General features: G+C 31.2%; 1 protein-coding gene across 1 annotated transcript; it reads left to right on the top strand.

The window, feature by feature from the left end:
• Positions 1-8072: 8072 nt before the first annotated feature.
• On the top strand, positions 8073-13462 carry LOC108904525. Its single transcript, XM_018707119.1, has 3 exons — positions 8073-8160; positions 8976-9104; positions 13206-13462. Exons 1-3 carry the CDS (start codon positions 8100-8102, stop codon positions 13394-13396), a joined length of 381 nt encoding a protein of 126 aa, XP_018562635.1. The 5' UTR covers positions 8073-8099; the 3' UTR covers positions 13397-13462.
• The last annotated feature ends 5759 nt before the right edge of the window (positions 13463-19221 follow it).

Raw genomic sequence — 19221 nt, 5'->3', positions numbered from 1 at the left:
GGTGGAATTTTTTTTTCAAAAATAACGCTGGAAATCGATAGATTATCAAATATCGAACAAAAAATATTCGAAGAGTTTTTTCGAGAAATCAATCAATCAAAATCAAAACTTGGAATTTTGAGTGAAAAAAAAAACACTTTTTCAAAGTATTTTTCGCGAATAACTCAAAAACTACGCATTTTATTTAAAAAAGTGTAATGAACAAAAATGTAGCTTATAAACAAAGAAAATCGTTTTTTAAAAAGTGTTGTACGTGGAAGGGGATTTGTTTAGGGGGGAATACTCGAATCAATGTATTTAACGTCAAATAACGGAAAAAGGATTAATTTTACGTGTATAACGCTTCAGGAGTTTTTTGTAGTACTCAAAAAGAACTTCAAAATGAGCACTTATAAAAGTTAATTAGAGCAAAATTGAAGGAGTTATCGTCAAAAACAGATGGGTTGTTCATATTTTTTAAGGAAACATGAGCAGTAAACGCTGTACCATTTCCATTAGAATTAAAATTAATCGTAGACCCTTTACAATTAATTTTGTTTTAGTGTTTTTCTTAGGATCCTGAAGTTAGACCGGTTTAGAATGTGAATTTTTTGAATAATATACGGTAAAAGTTGAAAACGTATTTTTCATTATTCAAAAAAAAATTGCCTTATTTATATAATAACTCTGAAACTAAGAAAGATACGTAAAAAATGATAGACAACAATAATGTAGCTTTTTTTTTTCAACAAATATTTTGCTTTTTTATTCCTATAGCATAAAAAAAGGAGATATCGCCGCTTGAAGTATCCATTTTAGTAAAAAAACGACCTGTCTCGAGCCCTTCGATCCTTTCCCTTAAAAAAACGAAGGATTTAAAATGTTTTATATGCAAACGATCTTACAGCTCTTGAAATTATCTTTAAAATGTTTTTTTATAGGATACTATAGCTTCAAAATTAACCGAGTTATGGTAAAAAAACCAATGACATTTTTTCGGAGCAAAATATTAGGATTCCAATTTTTTTTATGATCGATTATATTTAAAAATCGATTATAATAAAAATATTTTACATTAATATTGGTAAAAGGGTAGTTATAAGAGTTGAAAATGGCAAAAGTAAAATATTCTTTCATAATCAATATAAGAGAATTTTTATTTTAAATTATTGCACAATTATAGCATTCCAAGATTTAAAACGTAATTTTTTATCATTTTTTTAGCACAAGGGTGAAAAGTGTTATGAGGTACAAATTCTTTCATAAGCAATGAGGGAATTTTTATTTTAAATAATTGCACCGTTAAAGCATTCCAAGCTTTTAAAAAGTAATTTTTTATCATTTTTATCAATACAGGGGTGGTTTTTATGGGTTGAAAGGAAAAAATTATTTTATTAGCTATAAGGTAACTTTTATTTTAAATAATTGCACGATTTAATCATTTCAAATACTTAAAAAGTAATTTTTTATTATTATTATTTGCATAGGGGTAGTTTTTAAGGGTTAAATAAAGGGTCGAAAAGATCAAATATATCATAAAACAAGTTTGAGAACATGGAACATTATATAATCTTTGTGCTTGACAAGATTTTTATCAATAAACTTAAAACTTTTCAATTTTCTTCACTTAGGGGTAGTTTTTACCCCTAAAAAGCGTCAATCGGGCTTATGTCAGTTTTGAACTTGAGCCTAACATGAGCCTTATTCTAAATATTCATGCAAATCCATGCAGTTTCAAAAAATTCGAAGGTTACAGCTGATTTTCAATTGTTTTACGTATCGTTGTCATCGGTTCCACAATCTGGATGGGATTCGTTATAGATCGCATCATCAGGTATGTTTCTATCCTTGTTTCTGCTGTTTTTTAGCACTAACTACACTGGACATAATTACACACAATTAATTACTCATCAAAAGACAACCAAAATCGTAGAAGAAATCGATTTCAGAGAAATCGGGAATAAACCGACAGCTAGGCAGTTCGCGTGGCTGGTTGACGGCGCCAATGGCTAGCGGACCGATTGTGACAGCTCTACAAATGACAAGAAATTAATTATGTTATAAAAATATGTACAAAAACGATTGAATAAAAAAGCAATAGAACACATGCAAATAAAAAAAATATTGATAAAACGAAATAGAAGCTATCAAAGTTATGCTTTAGAAAATTGTACTTTTTTTATAAAATACGTTTAACTAAAAATGGCAAAACAGGAAATATTAAGGAATAAAATGCATGCGTTCTACAGGGTGTAGAAAATTAATTATTTTGAAATTTCTCAGTAATTTTGGAAGTTTTGCAGTTATCAGCGTAAAAATTGTAAGTTTTACGATATTTGGTATAACAAATAATAATGCCTGACTAATTTTAGCGTTGCTCATAGGGGGCGCTAGTTACACTCTATGGCTTAAGTAAATTAGGTAAATATTTTTTTCCTTTACAACTGCTGTAAAAAGAGTAGTAATTTCGAAAGCGTAACTCTCTATCGAAATTACCACTCGTTTTTCTATCTCTAATTTGTCAATTAAATATGTGTCTGTCACTTACTTAGGCAGATAGATGTGATGAGCAGACAAGGATTTTATTGACAAAATTCTTAGGCTGGTCTAGAAATCTCGCATTTTTTGGCACTAGGCTCCCCCCTATTATCTTCAGTAAAACGCAAAATTTCTACGGCAATGACTTTTTCTTATAAAAATTCAATTCAGTTTAATTAGAGGAGCTCGGAATGAATTTTGTTGGGGGTTGGGGGGTGGGGGTTCAATCTTTGAAGTTCCGCCACTGCACAAACCCTTGAAAATAAAGAAAATGATAAAATAGATATTAGGTATCAATTTTTTTTACTCTCCATTCTTTTAACACAATGTATATTAACAGGATTGTATTTAAGTCATCGGCGAAAGTTTGGGTTTACAACTTTTAAACTCTAATAATGGGCGACGCCTCGAGCTTCCCCGCTCTCAATCGAAGCCTTAAAGTTTCAACTGTAGGCCCATTAATAAACCGCTTGGAGCGATAAGAATAAACAGCTATTATAATATTCAGTAGGCCGGTGACCCTAACGGCCTGTTAATTAAAAAAGTTTCCTTAGAACTTCGGTTTCTTATATGGAAAGTTTCGGCACCGCTCTTCCCAACTCGTCGGTGGTTATTTTTCTTTCGAGGGCGATCGTGGATAATTAAAATGCGGGTATATCCTCTACAAATTTTTTATAAAGCAATGTTTTATGAATAACTTAATAGTAGCTGTAGTAATAAATCATTTTTTTAGCTATGGATTTCAAAATTCCCGAGTTGAGTCAGTAGTTCTTGGCTTAGCCACCTTAAACCACACCGTTTGCAATTTTCAGGTCTTTTATTTATTTATTTAATTAATTATTATTTGATATGAACAAGATAATTGCAAAATAGTGGTGAAAGAACGAGAAACTACTAATAAATTGCATATTGCAGTCAATATCGTGATTAACAATTTTGTATAAGAACATTACAGAGTACATAAATATTCTACTAACAAAGCTATCCATCTGAAATCTGTCCAAGAAGAAAATCTGCAAGCTTTGACCTGGAAAAGGTAACTGGATACTTGATATAATCTGGAATGTTCAATATCACAATCTGTAGCAAAACCGAACAGAATTAGTGATACGAAAAAGAGACGGTTTTAGATTTAGAATCATTTAATAGTTTATTGTCACACCATACGTTAAGTAAGTCCAAACTGTGCCGAAGCTTTTTAGAGATAGAGTTGACACAAGCGTAGACATTAAAATTATTAAATAAAAAATTTAGATAAATTTGGAACATATAAGATGAATTTTTCGAGACAAAACATCTGAGTCTGATTCGGGTTGAGGCAGCACAGTATTGTGGGTCATGAAGGCTTGCAAAAAATGTAATAATATTTCCAGAGCCGTATTTAAAATAATAAACATGATGGTCCTGCAAATACAAAAAGTTACATATAAAAATTGATTATGCGAAAGTATTCTTCTTTTTTCAATGTCACATCAAACAAGGCTGAAATAACACAAAAACCGATTTAAATAATTTCGTTGTTGTTATATTGTGTTTTATATTGTGGGATATAATTTACGTGATTTTTATAAAATTTCAACCCTTCAAAATCACACTTATTGATAAAAATATAAAATTAATAATTTATTTGACCTTAAAATATTCTTATGGCGCATATATTATAGATAGAAATCTTTTCAATAGTTTATGGTATTATAAATAATTTATTACGATATTTCAGCTCCTAAAAACCTACCCCTAATAACAAAATATAAAGAAAACATAGTTTTTAACAGTTTGAAATGATTTGATAGTACAAACTGGATAAATTAAATTCTTTTACCTGTTTATAATACAATTTATAATTTATCGCATTGTTTTAAACCCTTAAAAACCACCCCCAATGACAAAATATAAAAAAATGGCTTTTAAATTATTTTAAATGAATTAGAAGTGTATTATCTTCCTATAGTGTTTATTAGATCACAGGGTTTCTTAAAAATCACCTTCATTGTACAAATAAAAACAATTGTATACATTTAAAGTTGATAAGCCGAATTATTAAAAGATTATAGGGGAAAAGTGAAGGTATTCTATGTATATAGATATAGAATGCTCCAAAGTTGTGAATAACCAAAATATTGATATGCTCGGAAAATTGAAGCGGTAAGGTACCGTTGGTTTCTTAACGATAACTTCCTTAATTTTAAAGCTATTACGACGATCCAAAAACGACTTTACAGAAAATTTCGACAGCTAAAAGTACTGTAAAACTGAATATTTTTTAAAGCGTAATTTTTGAGGTTAAAGTTTTTGAAAAATATTACGTTTGCCCTCAACTGCAAACTTCTAGCAGCGACATCTCTATTAATTTTCATCCTACACAAATAAAAAAAACCTAAATATTCTGTGAAAAAAAATCTTAACTTTTGTACTCTTGAATATTTTTCGTATCTGTTTTTTTTTTGGAATTACAATTTTTTTTCAAAAATATGCATTCTAAACTGCTTAAACTTGTAATAGTATATTGTTAGCACATAAAAATGTAAATTGTAGGAGAATTACCTTTAATTTTAAATCTCGTGAAAAATTCATCAGTTTTATACTGATATTTTTCCGAAAAAGCGAATTAACAGTTTTATTTTGATCATAACTCTAATTTTTATGCTAATGACTTAAAGTCAAGTTCATTTTAAAGTTCTGTGCATTTTTCTTGAAAAATAAATTTTTCTAGTTATTTTACGTTAAATGCTTCCAATTTAATTTCTGGCGGACATGAAATTATCTTCAACCAGCCGTATCCCAGCACCTATTGCACCTCCATAAATAAAACCTTTTTCTTTTTCTATAAGCTTCATTTTGTTCGTGATGTTTTTTTTTCATAGAATGTCTATTTTCCGAGTTATTCGAGAAAAACTACTGGAAAACGTATTTATTTTAATAAAATATGTACATTTTCAATCACCAATACCTAACAAAATTGATTGCTTTGGTTATTTTCAATATTTTATTTCTTGGTTCTCTGGACTAAATATAAGTGAGCCAAAATTTTGAAAATTAATCGACTTTTGGTCATTGCCCAATTACGCTTCAGCTCATCTAGCCCTGTTTCTCACTTAGTACCTTATTCCTGCTGACATGTATCTACCTACCTATTTAAATCTCTACTAAATATCAACTTTCAGTCCAAATTTATTTTTATAGCACTACATTCCGCTTGACATTTTCGTCCCTTCAAACAGAAACCTAGTCCATTAAACCGCCTAAACGTGGAATATGTACGACGGCAAGAACCACGCGTCGGTCGTTAGACCCCCCTAACTACGAAGGAGCAGATTTTATATCGACAAAATCGACCATAATTGAGGGTAGAGGAGGCACCGCCAATAAAATTTTATTAGAAATTAAACCGAGAGCCCCATCCTTTCCCCGAAAGGTTTATCCGTGGTGACGTAGCTAAATGGAGGTTCGTACGTAATGCAAACAAATAAAATATGTTTTATTGCAGGAGATTTGTGAACGTGGAACAAACAACCAGGCAATCTTTATGGCTTTCAAGGTTGGCGAAATCGGGTGTAGTAGTGCCTCTCTCACGTATAGAGTTGATAGCGGAGTACATAGTTAATGTTAATATACGCAGTTGTTTGCATGTATATACTTAAAACATTACACAGAGATAAAGTCAGTTTATGGTTTACATGACATAAAACAATAAGATATTCTTTTAACGTATCTAAAGATTACAATGTTTGCTCTTATTAACAAATCATTTTTCTTGGGGGTCCATTTATGATGAATTACAAAAAATTATCGGAACATTCCCCAAAAATTGGGTCCTAAAAAATTTGCAAAAGACAAACGATTTACAAAGTTGACGTTTTTGTGTCTATTTGTTATTTTCGCGTACGGTGTTTTATTTTTTAGGCACCTTTAACGTAAGTGTTCAACGCGGTTTGGTAAAAAATAAAAAAATATATTCAAAGTTAACGTCAAGCTGATAAATACAGCAATCCCAAGGAGGATAATTAATGTTTGGTGCGGTATATTGAGAAATAAAATCATTGGCAAACTATTTTATGAAGGTGTTTAAAAATCAAATAGAAAACAAATTGGATGACCTGCCGCTGATCGACTATACCAATTTAATTCGGCACCAAAACGGAGCGCCTACGTATAAAACCAGAGCAGTACGAAATTATTTAAATAATATGTTTGATTTGTGGATTGGTAATGGAGGAAGTAATCAATGGCCTTCAAATAGCCCAGACCCTACACCTTTGGACAGTTTTCCGTGGGGTTACTTAAAAAACGAGGTTTATAAGGAAACTAGTGTAAACTTAGATGAACTAAGACATAAAGTTGATCAATGTATATAAAATTTGTACTTTCATACTAAATGCAGTTCTGAATTATACGAAGTGCATCAATAATAATGGCGGTCACATTGAGCATCTGTGACCGTTTGTGTTTTAGTTGGTTTCTATTAATTATAGGTATTAAAATTCTGTTAAGACTTGTTAAAGTTAAGAATGATTTTTATTGTTACCATAAAATAAAGGGATAACTTCAAATTTTTCGTTCTCACTAAACATTATTTCTTTGTTAAAATAGTTTGTTATATGAAATAAATTAACGAGGATAAATAAATTTCTGCCAGTCATTTGTTTGTTCCGCTTACCTCGTCCATAGCCACTGCGATCCGTCAGACATAAATTTCCCTCCTGTTTTTTCAAAAATAATTTTAAACAGAAATATGTCGAAAAGTCCTGAATCAAACAATAACATAATATATTTTTGCAAAAAGAGAAAAATTTAACGAAGCTAAGTATGCACTAATATATAGGGTGTTCCATTTAAAAAAAATATATTTTTCTTTAATTTTGAATCCCATTATTCAATTGTTTTGTTTGTTTTGTATTATAAAAATTCACAAAGAAAGCGAAAATTTTTGTATTAAAAACTTTTCTATCGCTTTTTTTACCTTCCTATCAAAGAAAAAATAGTAAAGCCAGTTGTGGAAAGATATACAATATGTCGATTTGGTACATGATTTGCGTTTATTGTTATCTTTAGTTGGTAAAAATATGAATTCATTGGAAGCCAATTCGGACCGGACTAGGGGTGGGGGCGTCCTTAAAATGATAACGATTTTTTTGTCAGTATGCCAATTATTAGTAGTTTTACCAGTATTACAGGAAATTTAATTTTAAATATTTTTTACACTTTTTCGAAAAAATAACGATTTCTGAGAAAATCGGCATTTTGTGAAAAAACGTCATTACTAATAATTGAATTGGACAAAAAGTAAAGTATGCAGTTTTACGACTGATAGGCTATGACTATATTACCGCGTACTACATTGTTTTGGAAAATTAGTTCATAAATACAAAAAACTGAATAGCAAATACATACTTCTTCATATTCCTTGAACGCTTTGTATATGTTTTCAAGTGTTTCCAAACAGTTATTTCCAATTTCCTTAGCTAATCCCTTAAATTATATTTACCTCCCATGGAGCATATCTTATCTCTAACACCGTGTAAACAAACAAATTACGCTTTTCGCGAACCTAAAACTATTTAGTTGATAGAAACAAGTGAACCATGATCCAACTAACTTCTTTGGTGTTGATGCTATTAATAGCGTTTTCAAAAGTAGATTCAAGTGAGTATGCAATACTGACAAGAATAATCCAATCCAATGATGAATTATATTTTAACACGTTAAGAAAGTTTGAATAGTACCTAGGTTAATTTTTAAGTGATCTTACGCACTTTGGGGTTCAGTTCAGATCAGTTAAATTGAAGCCTGTTGCCATCTTCAACCTCAAAATCTTCCAGATCTTTTTGTCACAACATTTGTTGTATAACTTGTACCTTTGACACATGAAACTGTCAATTGTGCGTGGAATTAACATTATTTTATTGTTCATAGTAATTTAGTGACTTATTTTTTACATACTTTCCAATTACCGAAACATCCAATTCAGAGTTAATTGTTCTGCCTAATGGGATGGCTTGATTGTTTGAAGGGTGATTTACGGGTGATTAGAGGCAATAATTGAAAAGCCTCACACATTCGATTAGGTAAAGTGGTCGACTAATGGTGGTCAATTCATTTCCTTGTGTAATGTGGGTCAGAAATGGTATTACAGTGGCGTCATGTGACTAATAAAATACGCATTACTATCGTGAGGGATATCTATGCAATCGAAAATAGCTGCATCAGTATATGTATTGTTATTACATGAATGCATTTTTCAACAAAATCCAAAAGAAGTTACCAAAGAATTTGGAATAACCCTGATTTTAATTAGATTTATATTCTTAAACCATTGTGTTTCATTAGATACTGTTTTGTTACTTTTGATACCAATATAGACTCATTTATAGACTGATTAAATTATTTTTCCTTTGACAAATTGAACTACGCTATATTGTACCAAGCACTTCTTCCAAATAAAATCGAATTTTTTTCAGACTCAGCATTGATCTGCTATGAGTGTTCTCAACCTAAAGGGTTAGGGCTAGCTTGTGAGACGAACGTAGAATCTGTAACACAAACAACGTGTGCAACAGACCTTAGTTGCGTCAAATACGTTTGGACAAGTAAGTACCACCATTGTCTTTCAATAACATAAAATTTATTATGAAGTTATTCTTTTTTGTCATGCTTTTAAATTTGTTTTTCTAGAAACTAGCAAGCGGTGTTCTATTTAATACTTTCTAGATCAAAGTGTGCTGTACGACGCGCGAAAAAAGCCCTAAAGTAACACCGGCTATTGAAGTTTTCCGATGGATTGGAAAAACAGTAGCTTTTGTTTGGTGTCAAAACATTTTTCTGTTAATCTAATTTGTTGGGTGCATGCCTCGCAAAACACAATTAATCGAAACAGGCTTTGACAGCGCATTTAGTTGACACATCGGCCTGGCTTCTAATTAAAATCTAAAGTTTTATTGGGTGTGTTAATTTTATATCGCACCTTTCATCAAAGTTAGTTTTGAGTAGCAGGTCTCAGTTAATAACAATTTAGCTCACTTCTAAAGCAGTCAAAGTTTACGTAGATAGTTATAACTAGCTTCAATTGTTTCTAGAAAATAATTATTAATTCATATAAAGTAAGTCAAGCAAATTAAAGCATGTACCTAGTCACCGTTGACTCATTTAACAAGAGTTGTATGTTGAGGTTAAAACTAATACGCACTTTCCTTTCAACTGATCTTCAGTGATATGGAACAGACGGATCATTTCATTATTAAGTTCAAAATCAAGTTTAAAGAAACATTTTCTACTGCCTTCGTCGCTTATTCAATTAATAATTAACAAAAGGAAAGACGCTTTTTGATATATAAAACATTCATAAATGTTTACAAGCTATGAGCCCATCGAGCGTAGGTAACCAACAATGCAAGGTTGGTTAGATCAAATGAAAATCCCTAAACCTCAGTGGCGTGGTTGAAGGGGTTACGTGTAATTCAATAAAATTTTTTTTAAAATTGACACATGAATTATAGATTAAACTTAATGCATATAATTTAGTATTACATACTTCCGAAACATACTTTTGTTTTTGAGTTGAATTACTTTTAACTTTATTAAAAGGAGAAAACTATCAAACTTTACTTGTTAATGAACAAATTACAACTGACATAATTAAAGTGTAGTTCCCTAGATCTGAGCGAGGTCCAGAATATTTTCAAAATTGAAAAAATGTTTAAAAAATTTAAAAAGTACCTATTTTATATAGGAACCTATGCATTTTGGAAAAATATTGAAGAGGAAAAAAGTTTGAGAATTGAATACTGCACAATATACTGCAAATTAAAAATGTTTAAATTTATTACCGATGTTGCAAAATAGCAATAATTGATGAAAAAAGGCAAAATAATCAAGTTTTTTGAATAATTTTTTTTAAATATTTTAATTGCTCCGACGGCATTCTTAAAAAAAATTTAGAGTATAATAGAACAACACACCAAATTTCATTAAAATCGGTTCGATAGTTTCCGCAAAATAATTTTTGTTTAGAAATAAATTTTTTGTTAGGTTAAAATTAAGAAAAAATAGTACTTTAAAATTATAATTTTTGAAAAAAACTAAACTGCAAATTGATAAATGTAATCTAATTGTTTAAAAATAAAAAAAAGAGTGTTAACTTTAAAAATTTACTGTGGCCGTCCTAATCAACCGATTTAAATTTTTCAGAAACCGTTTGAAAGGTTGAGCAATCTTTTCTATGTGGAAAAATTTTCAAGAGTCTAGATACTTTATTTGAGGCTGTGCAACATTTTGAAAATTCGAAAATTTTGTTTCAAAATTAAAAAAAGAAATTATTTTGCGAAAACTATCGAATCGATTTTAATGAAATTTGGTGTGTTGTTTTATTATACTCTAAAGTTTTTTTATCAAAATTAGAATGCCCTCGGAACAATTAAAATATTAAAAAAAAATTATCCAAAAAACTTGATTATTTCGCCTTTTTTTCATCAATTATTGCTATTTTGCGACATCGGTAATAAATTTAAACATTTTGAACTTACTGTATATTGTGCAAAATTCAATTCTAAATCTTTTTTTCCTCTTCAATATTCTTCCAAAATTGATAGGTTTCAAGGTATAAGTAAAAACTCAGATAAAATAGGTACTTTTCAAACTTTTTAAACATTTTTGCAATTTTGAAAATGTTCCTGGCCTCGCCTAGATCTAGGGATCTATACTTTTATTATGTGAGTTGTACTGAAGGTAATCCAGAAAAATTTTGCTTGCCCCCTCTCACATCCACCTCAAAACAGATCCCCCTGGTCTAGTAACAATACTCTACATCCTAACGTTACTATCACTGAGAATAGAAATACTTTAATGTTGTACCCATTTACTGAATATTGTCGTTACTGACAAATAAATTAGAAAATAAGACTTCTTCAGATGCAGATGAAATTCATACATTTATTCTAAAAAAGATATTAAATTTCATTATTTTGCCTCTTATCCACTTTGTAAATATTTCACTGTCTAATGGAAAAAGTTTTTAAAAATAGACAAGGTTATTCCAGTTTTTTAAGAAATCTGATCCTTCACTCATGGAAAATTACAGACCGATAACAACAACGTTCTGCTTCTTTAAAGTATTTGAGTATTGCTTTATGAAAAAACTTATGGACTTTGCATTCAAATTCAGTTATTGAGTCTATTATATTTCTTCTAGGTTGCGTTATGGGATATGTTTTTGGGGAATATCTACTGGTGCTCCTGATGTATTTGTTGTTCAGCATATCTTGAGGATCTTTGCAGGTGTTAACATGAGTTGTTCTTGCAGGGGCCTGTTTAAGAGTTTTAAAATTCTGATACACATTTTTATATTAGAGATGTGTGTATATATTTTCCAAAATAAGGGCAAATTTTTATTAAATCATGAAGTACATGAATATAATACGAGACACTGTTCAGAAAACGCCACTGAAAAATGCACAAATGTCAATTTAACGTCTTGACCTTATTGTTTCAGTAATTTTTAATTTTACCAGAATTTAATTGCCAACGCGAAAATGACTGTTTCAAACAAAATTATTGGTACAATATAAATTACAATCAGAACATCCCATCTCCTGCGATATCTTCTACTAGGCTTCGAATTATATAAAGTATCATTTGCTCGCTATTGGATCTCGCAGCAACAGCTGCGGGCATCAAATTTTCAATAAATATAAATGCATCTCGGATATCTTATTCATAAGCAGAGCGTCGATACTGTGACAGAGCGGATTCTATTTCCAGAATGGTGAATTTCAGTGCATCGCGATACCATACCAAATAATCCGTAATGGAAGTGGTTATTTGGAAACGCATTTGCATCACTGTTACTCCGATTTACCCCTCCGTATATGTGAATAAAAATTACACAATTTTCAAAGCCCCGAAACAATTTCTATCTCCGATACTTTTGTATTACTGGAATATATTTTTTCGCTGTACGTTGTTCACTAAATTAGCTTCATAAAAGGGAAGTTTATCATACGAAGCAATGAAAAACTTTTGCTTTTGTCGGTTTGGTCAGGTAGACTTATTATTTTAGCGTTTTTTCTCTCGCTACACTGGCTTTGAACTGAATGGCGCTAACCAGAGGCGTATAATGTTAGTTTTTATTAAAGAAAGCTGCAATCTACAGTAAATTATATTAACAGAGCGTGGAAAGGCATAAAAAAGGTTTTTCTGTTAAAAAATGTTAACATTTTCGAAAAATATCGCATATACTCAAATATTCAGTGACGCAGAAATTTATTTACAAAAAAATATTTTATGAAACAATATTTATTTTCAAAAATATATTTAAATAGTGGCGTTAAGGCTTTCATATAAACAGTTGATATTAATTTTATTTACTTGTTGTTCTCAGGTTAGTCGTTATGGTAGCGGACCTGTTATAGCGTTGATGTCGCTGCGCGCGCATCTAGTTCTGCATAGTACAGTGGTGGGGTGGAGGGCGTGGTCATCTCCGGTATCGTCAGTGCCGTTACGTATGATTTCAGGCTTTGCTGTTGGTTATCACGCATTTTCTGTAGATAACCAGGCTCTACCATCCAAAAAGCTTTCTCAAGATTCATACTATTGGGATAATAATTAGAGAAAGATCAACGGTACAACGATAGCTTGTTAGTAACAAAAAAAGTCTGTATATTTTTTTCTATAATAGTTTTTGTTTTGATTTTCAGATGCGGGATCTTCGGTCATTCACAGACATTGTACATCTCTTACATGCGTGCAACTGGGACAAAATTCAACTCAGTTCAACACTTTAGAATCCTGCGAGACATGCTACACCGATCTCTGTAACAAGGCCTCTCCTACTAAAATGTCTTTAATGTTAATACCATTAATGTATACATTATTTAGGTTTTTGTAGGGATAACTATTATAACCATTTAGTACCGACAATGATTTTTGTACAATAAAAATTATGTTTTTAGTAGTGCTGCTAATTTCGATATTTTTATACTATCTTTTATATTATAGCAAAATTAATCCCATAATAATCCAAAATCTAAAAGGAATAAACTACTCGTCAAGGTAAATACTATCCTTAAGGCATGGAAATAATAAATGTTTTGTATTGTGAGAATATTAAGTTATGAATTGACAATATGTTTCGAATAAATAGTGGATATCGATAACGAAGCAGTGTTGTTTAATCGATGGTAAAAGCTTCATAAATGCAAGATTCGAAATATTTGGAATTATTCGATTTTCGTGACTGAACAGATGCATAGGTACTGAATTTTCGAAACTGGGAGAATTGCACTAACCAAATGTGCACAGGACTTAGATAATACAATGCGAAACATCGCCTTACTGTTAAAAATGTTGTCACCGCCGTTCTTGATGGTGAAAATTCGAAATATTCGGAATTTTTGTGGCTGAAAACATGCATAGGTATTGAATTTTGGAAACCGGGAGAGTTGCAATAACCAAATTGGCACTGGATAGTAGCTAATACAATGCGAAACATCGCTTCGCTGTTAAAAATGTCACCGCCGTTCTTGGTGGTGAGTTGTACTAACCAAATTGGCACTGGATAATACCTAATACAATGCGAAACATCGCTTTACTGTTAAAAATGTTGTCACCGCCGTGCTTGGTGGTGAAAATTCGAAACATTTGGAATTTTTTATAATTTACAGAGTAGTACATCAGAATTTTAATCTAAAAATTGTGAAGGAAGTAGACAACTAATATTGGAAGTATGATAGCATGAAGAAATATTTCCGGGTAAGCAAAAAAAAGATCACTCAGTGTTTGATTGACTCTACAGTTTAAGAGATGATTTATAAAAAATGGGTTGACCTCCCTACAGTCCTGACCTATTCCCCAGAATATTAGACAAGGATGACACAAATATTTTGAAATGCTTTTGGTATATCGGACTATCAATTAGACATAATAAATAGGTTGTTCATCATCGGCTTGGATAAAATGGCGAAAGGAAAAAAAATAGATAAATTACTCAATAAAATAGTCATGACTTTTCGCCCACATGGATAAAGTATTTACTGAAACAATTTTTCTCACGCACTTAAAACATTCCATACACTACACACGCGTTATTATTTTATTTTAATTGCTATCTACTTCACCGGAAACAATGAAAAAACAATGAGAAACGAAAAACGTTGTTACCACCACATTAACAAGACGCAAAGTTCAGACCCGTAGTTTTTAAGGTATGCAGATTATCGTATTTTAAATTTCCCAAGTTCCCCGCGACTGCTGATTCAATTCCCAACCCAGCGAACCGAGATGATTAAGAAAACCTTGTTAATTCTCAATTCTCTAATCCGAGTTGGCTAAAACAAACAGCAACACCAATTACCCTTTTTATCGCGGTACGAAAAACGTGTCTAATTTTTTTATTTCGTTCGTTCCGCGAACGAACTTGTGCTCCCGAAGAAGACGGGATAAATCACGATGCCGTCGCCGTCACCTTGGAAAAATAACCGATTCAACAAGAGGCAAATAAATCTCGTTTCTGGCAGAAAAGCGGTCCGCTTTGCTCGGAGTAAATAATTCATTTGTGTCTACCTCACCACTTGAGTAGACCTCATAAATTTAATATCGTCAAGTTTTCCGTCTGGCTGCTCCTCGGCTGGTATTAATTATTAATTTCTTACATTTCTTTATTAACTTTCCAACACTATTCATCTGGTTTCCGCATATCTGAAGTGTTGCGACGCGCTTTGGTATCAAAATTGCTCGAACTAGAGTAATTGGTGACCAGAACAGAACTGCGTCATTTTCAAAAGTACTAGAAGTCGTAATTTACAGATAAACTTTCGAAATGACTACAGTGCATACGTTCGAGTCTTTAAAATTGTTGTAGTGGCTGGTATTCTACACAGCACTAAGTCACTTTCATAAGTATTAGAAGTTACAGTTTATCGGTAATTGTCAAAATAACTTACACCGGAAAGTCTGTAAAATTTAAAGTATTACTATCTACAAGTCATGACTACTTATCACAAGTCGTAGAAATAAATGCATGGCGTCACAATTAGCAGTTATAAGTCTGTAGAAATGAAAATATTACTATAAACTATTTATATACATAGTCTCAGGTCCTTGTAAAAATGACTTCAAGTTAACAATTGTAGAATACTTGAAATCACAAATTATATTTTATTTATAAATATAACTTTAAGCTGCATGTTGCAAAAGAAATAAAAGTATAAATATTGAATTGTTCATTTGTAAAGTGAGTATTAAAAAACTTAAAAATATGTTTTTACATATGAAACATCATTTACATAATCGATATGTAAGTTTAAAAAATATAGAAATAATTTAAGTAAATTATTATAAAATTCACAAAAAATTACCACAAAAATTGTAAATATCCAATAAAATATTTCGCTTACATCAATCTGTCTGCTAAGTAATAATGAGATCAAATTGACAAGAGACAAAGGCTACAAAAATAGAAATAGTTCTTAGATTTATAAACTACAAGTCATTGTAAATATTACTACACAACTAAAAATAAAGATACTTAACTCTGAAGTCATCTGTCAAATGACTACTACTGTAAATTTAACGTCATAAACGTTTTAATAATAACAAAAAGAACAACACATTTTCTTCGACAAAAGATCACCCTGTACTTCAATTCTTCCACAATGTAAAAATGAAGTTAAATTGTCTACCTAAATTGTAACAAAATACTCAAGTCACCTGCAAAATGACTTCACTTTATCAGGAAGCTAAGTTATGTATCAAGATTTAACGAGCTTCGCAGTGTAAAATATACTAAGTTGACAAATAGAAATATTACCTATTTAAATGTATTATATAATTATAAATATATTATTCAAGGTTATTGTAAAAATGACTACAAAAACTGTAAAAAATAAAGTCATATCTGTAAAATGACTTTACAATTGAAAATTTTATCAAAAACTAAAGTTGTAAGGTTTTTGCCATAATTGTAAGAGAAATACATTTCCTCCGACAATTTAGCGACACCTACGTAATGTAAAAATGGCTTTAAATTGACAGATGACATCAAAACGGTTCTTATATTTACATTTCATTAAAAGGCAACGTTACAAAGTTCCTACACCGAATTTTTGAGAACTGACAAATATCTTAAATACCAAAACTGACTAAGTAATACAAGATTAATAAAAATGGCTAAGTTGGCAAATGTTACTTAAAAATAGTAGCTTAAAAAACTCGAAGTCTCAAGTGAAATTGTAAAATGACTACATTTTATTAGAAAATATAGGTAGGTCCCAACATTATTTAATAATAATAGTATGTCCCAGTATAGTTAACGAAATAAGTACCTACTCGAAATTGGAGAGTATGTAAAACATGTCGAAATATGATGAAAACCTTAGTAGAGTTTTTGTCAGTGGCGACCCCTAAGGGAGATACAGCCCCTTGAAGGGGTAACTCAGGAATCAGTTTTTATTGCATAACTTTTCTAGAAAACGGCTAATGCTAGTAAAATCTAACAAGAGTACCTTTTTTATGCAAAATATGATAAATTTTCATATTTTCGGTTCAAGAAGTAGAAAAAATTGCGCACAAAAAAAATTGTAAAGTTTGCCCCATGATCTCGCATTTTCTTAGGCCCCTGTAGCAAATTTTAATTTGTATATTATGCCGATTATTAAGCACACAAATAGTAATCCAACCCCTAAATTTCACGATTTAATATTAGATCGTTTTGAAGTTACGAAATAAAAACTGTTTCTCGAGTTACCCGACATATTTTACATACTCTCCAATTTTGAGTACTTAACACCTTATATATAAACATCTGTGATGTAAAAATGACTTTAAAACAAGTGAAGTGACCTGTTATAACAGTAGGAATAGTTGATTAAATTTATAAATTACAGGTAAAGTGAAAACCACCGCAAAATCTGTAAAATTAAAACACTTGATGTCACGATTCACTCGTAAAATGACAACTTTCATCAGAGTCTAAAGATCACCCTGTATATCAACACCTTCGCGACAAGTTGCAAATTTTCCTTGCTACAAATAAAACAACCCGCACCTGTTAGCAGCCTTCAGGGTAGAAAGGCGAGGCTAAAAAGACGTATCATATTCTATCACTCCAGTTCATCTTCCAACGCCTGGGGTCCCGCGGGACAGAATTCCGGAACAGCCCGGAACTGTTGGCACTTGAAAATTATCCTAAACTGGTGGGAGGCCGTTATGTAGCGAAAGGTTAGGATTCAGGGTGCTTTGGATTAAAGGGGATTAGGAATTTAGTTGTTTTAATATATGGAGATGTTCCGAAATATTTTAATCGTATTCTCTCTCCTTGATGTCACATTATTCTGTTCGGAAACGGGGTTTGTCACAAGGTCATTTACTTTGGATTAATTTAATACCGACTGGCTGCCCAAGATGAAGTAGAATAAGAAAAAAGTGTATAAACATACTGTACATTGTGTCCAAAACTCGATAATATGCGCCAACTGTGAGGAAATCAATTATATTTTTTCCAGAAACAAAGCCAAATTTTTCTCCTGTTAAAAAACTCTATTTTTTCTAATAAACTTTTATTAGAGAAATTTTTCTGTATTACTTCTCGTGTAAAAGTTATAACCAATATCGTCGTAAAGAGTCTCAATAGAAATACCACCTAAAAATCACATTAGCGGTGAAAAGATCAAGTAGTCGTTTGAAAATAATAATTGAATGTTCGTTGTTTATAAGTGCATAAATGTCATTAAGAAGAAATAAACGGATTGAACTCGATAATTCTTTAATAGAGTTAAAACAAAAGGTGATGATGACAATAACTAAACTTAAAAATTGAGGCAAACCCTTTCATGCTGCATACATATTACAATCTATTCTCTGTTCTCTATTCTCTATTCTATATTCTATATTCTCTATTCTCCATTCTCTATTCTCTATTCTCTATTCTCTATTCTCTATTCTATAGTCTCTATTCTCTATTCTCTATTCTCTATTCTCTATTCTCCATTCTCTATTCTCTATTCTCTATTCTCTATTCTCTATAGAGGAGCAACATGGTTTTTTCCAAGGCAGGTCGGTTACTACTAATCTTGTATCATATGTACAAAAAATAATTGAAATTCTGGAAACCCAAAATCAGGTAGATGCCGCATATACCGATTTCTCCAAGGCCTTTGACAAAGTACACCATCCTACATTGTTTCTAAAGTTCGAGAATATCGGTATACGTGGAAATCTATTAAGATGGATAAAATCCTATTTAACTAATAGGTGCCAATGTGTGTCAATCAATAACTCTACGTCAAATTTTGTTCATGTTACGTCAGGTATACCGCAGGGTTCTCATTTGGGACCTTTGCTCTTTTCTTTGTCTATTAATGACCTTGGCTCCTGTTTCGGCCACTCTGAGTCTGCACTTTATGCCGACGATCTGAAAATATTGTCAAGAATTTCATCAATTGCTGACTGTCTGAATATTCAATCTGATCACGACCGTTTCGCCAATTATTGTAATTTTGACAAATTGTTCTTGAATATTAATAAATGTCAATTCATTAAATTCACCCGTCTAAAAAAATAATATTGATTTTAATTATAAGATAAACAATACTCTGCTACAAAAAGTGGATTCTATTAGGGATCTGGGTGTCACTTTAGATTCTAAACTGTCCTTCGAAATTCATGTTGAAAATGTTGTGCGTAAGGCTTTGCGCAATCTTGGATTTATTTTTTTTG

Source organism: Anoplophora glabripennis, unplaced genomic scaffold, assembly GCF_000390285.2.
Source record: "Anoplophora glabripennis isolate ALB-LARVAE unplaced genomic scaffold, Agla_2.0 scaffold112, whole genome shotgun sequence".
Classification (NCBI taxonomy): domain Eukaryota; kingdom Metazoa; phylum Arthropoda; class Insecta; order Coleoptera; family Cerambycidae; genus Anoplophora; species Anoplophora glabripennis.
This window is presented reverse-complemented; position numbering and strand designations above follow the sequence as displayed.

Excerpts from the sequence above, each read along its gene's own strand:
- LOC108904525 (XM_018707119.1), top strand. The coding sequence starts at position 8,100 with ATGATCCAACTAACTTCTTTGGTGTTGATGCTATTAATAGCGTTTTCA. Across the intron at positions 8,161-8,975 it reads GTTTTCAAAAGTAGATTCAA|ACTCAGCATTGATCTGCTAT; the intron begins GTGAGTATGCAA and ends AATTTTTTTCAG. Across the intron at positions 9,105-13,205 it reads CGTCAAATACGTTTGGACAA|ATGCGGGATCTTCGGTCATT; the intron begins GTAAGTACCACC and ends TTTGATTTTCAG.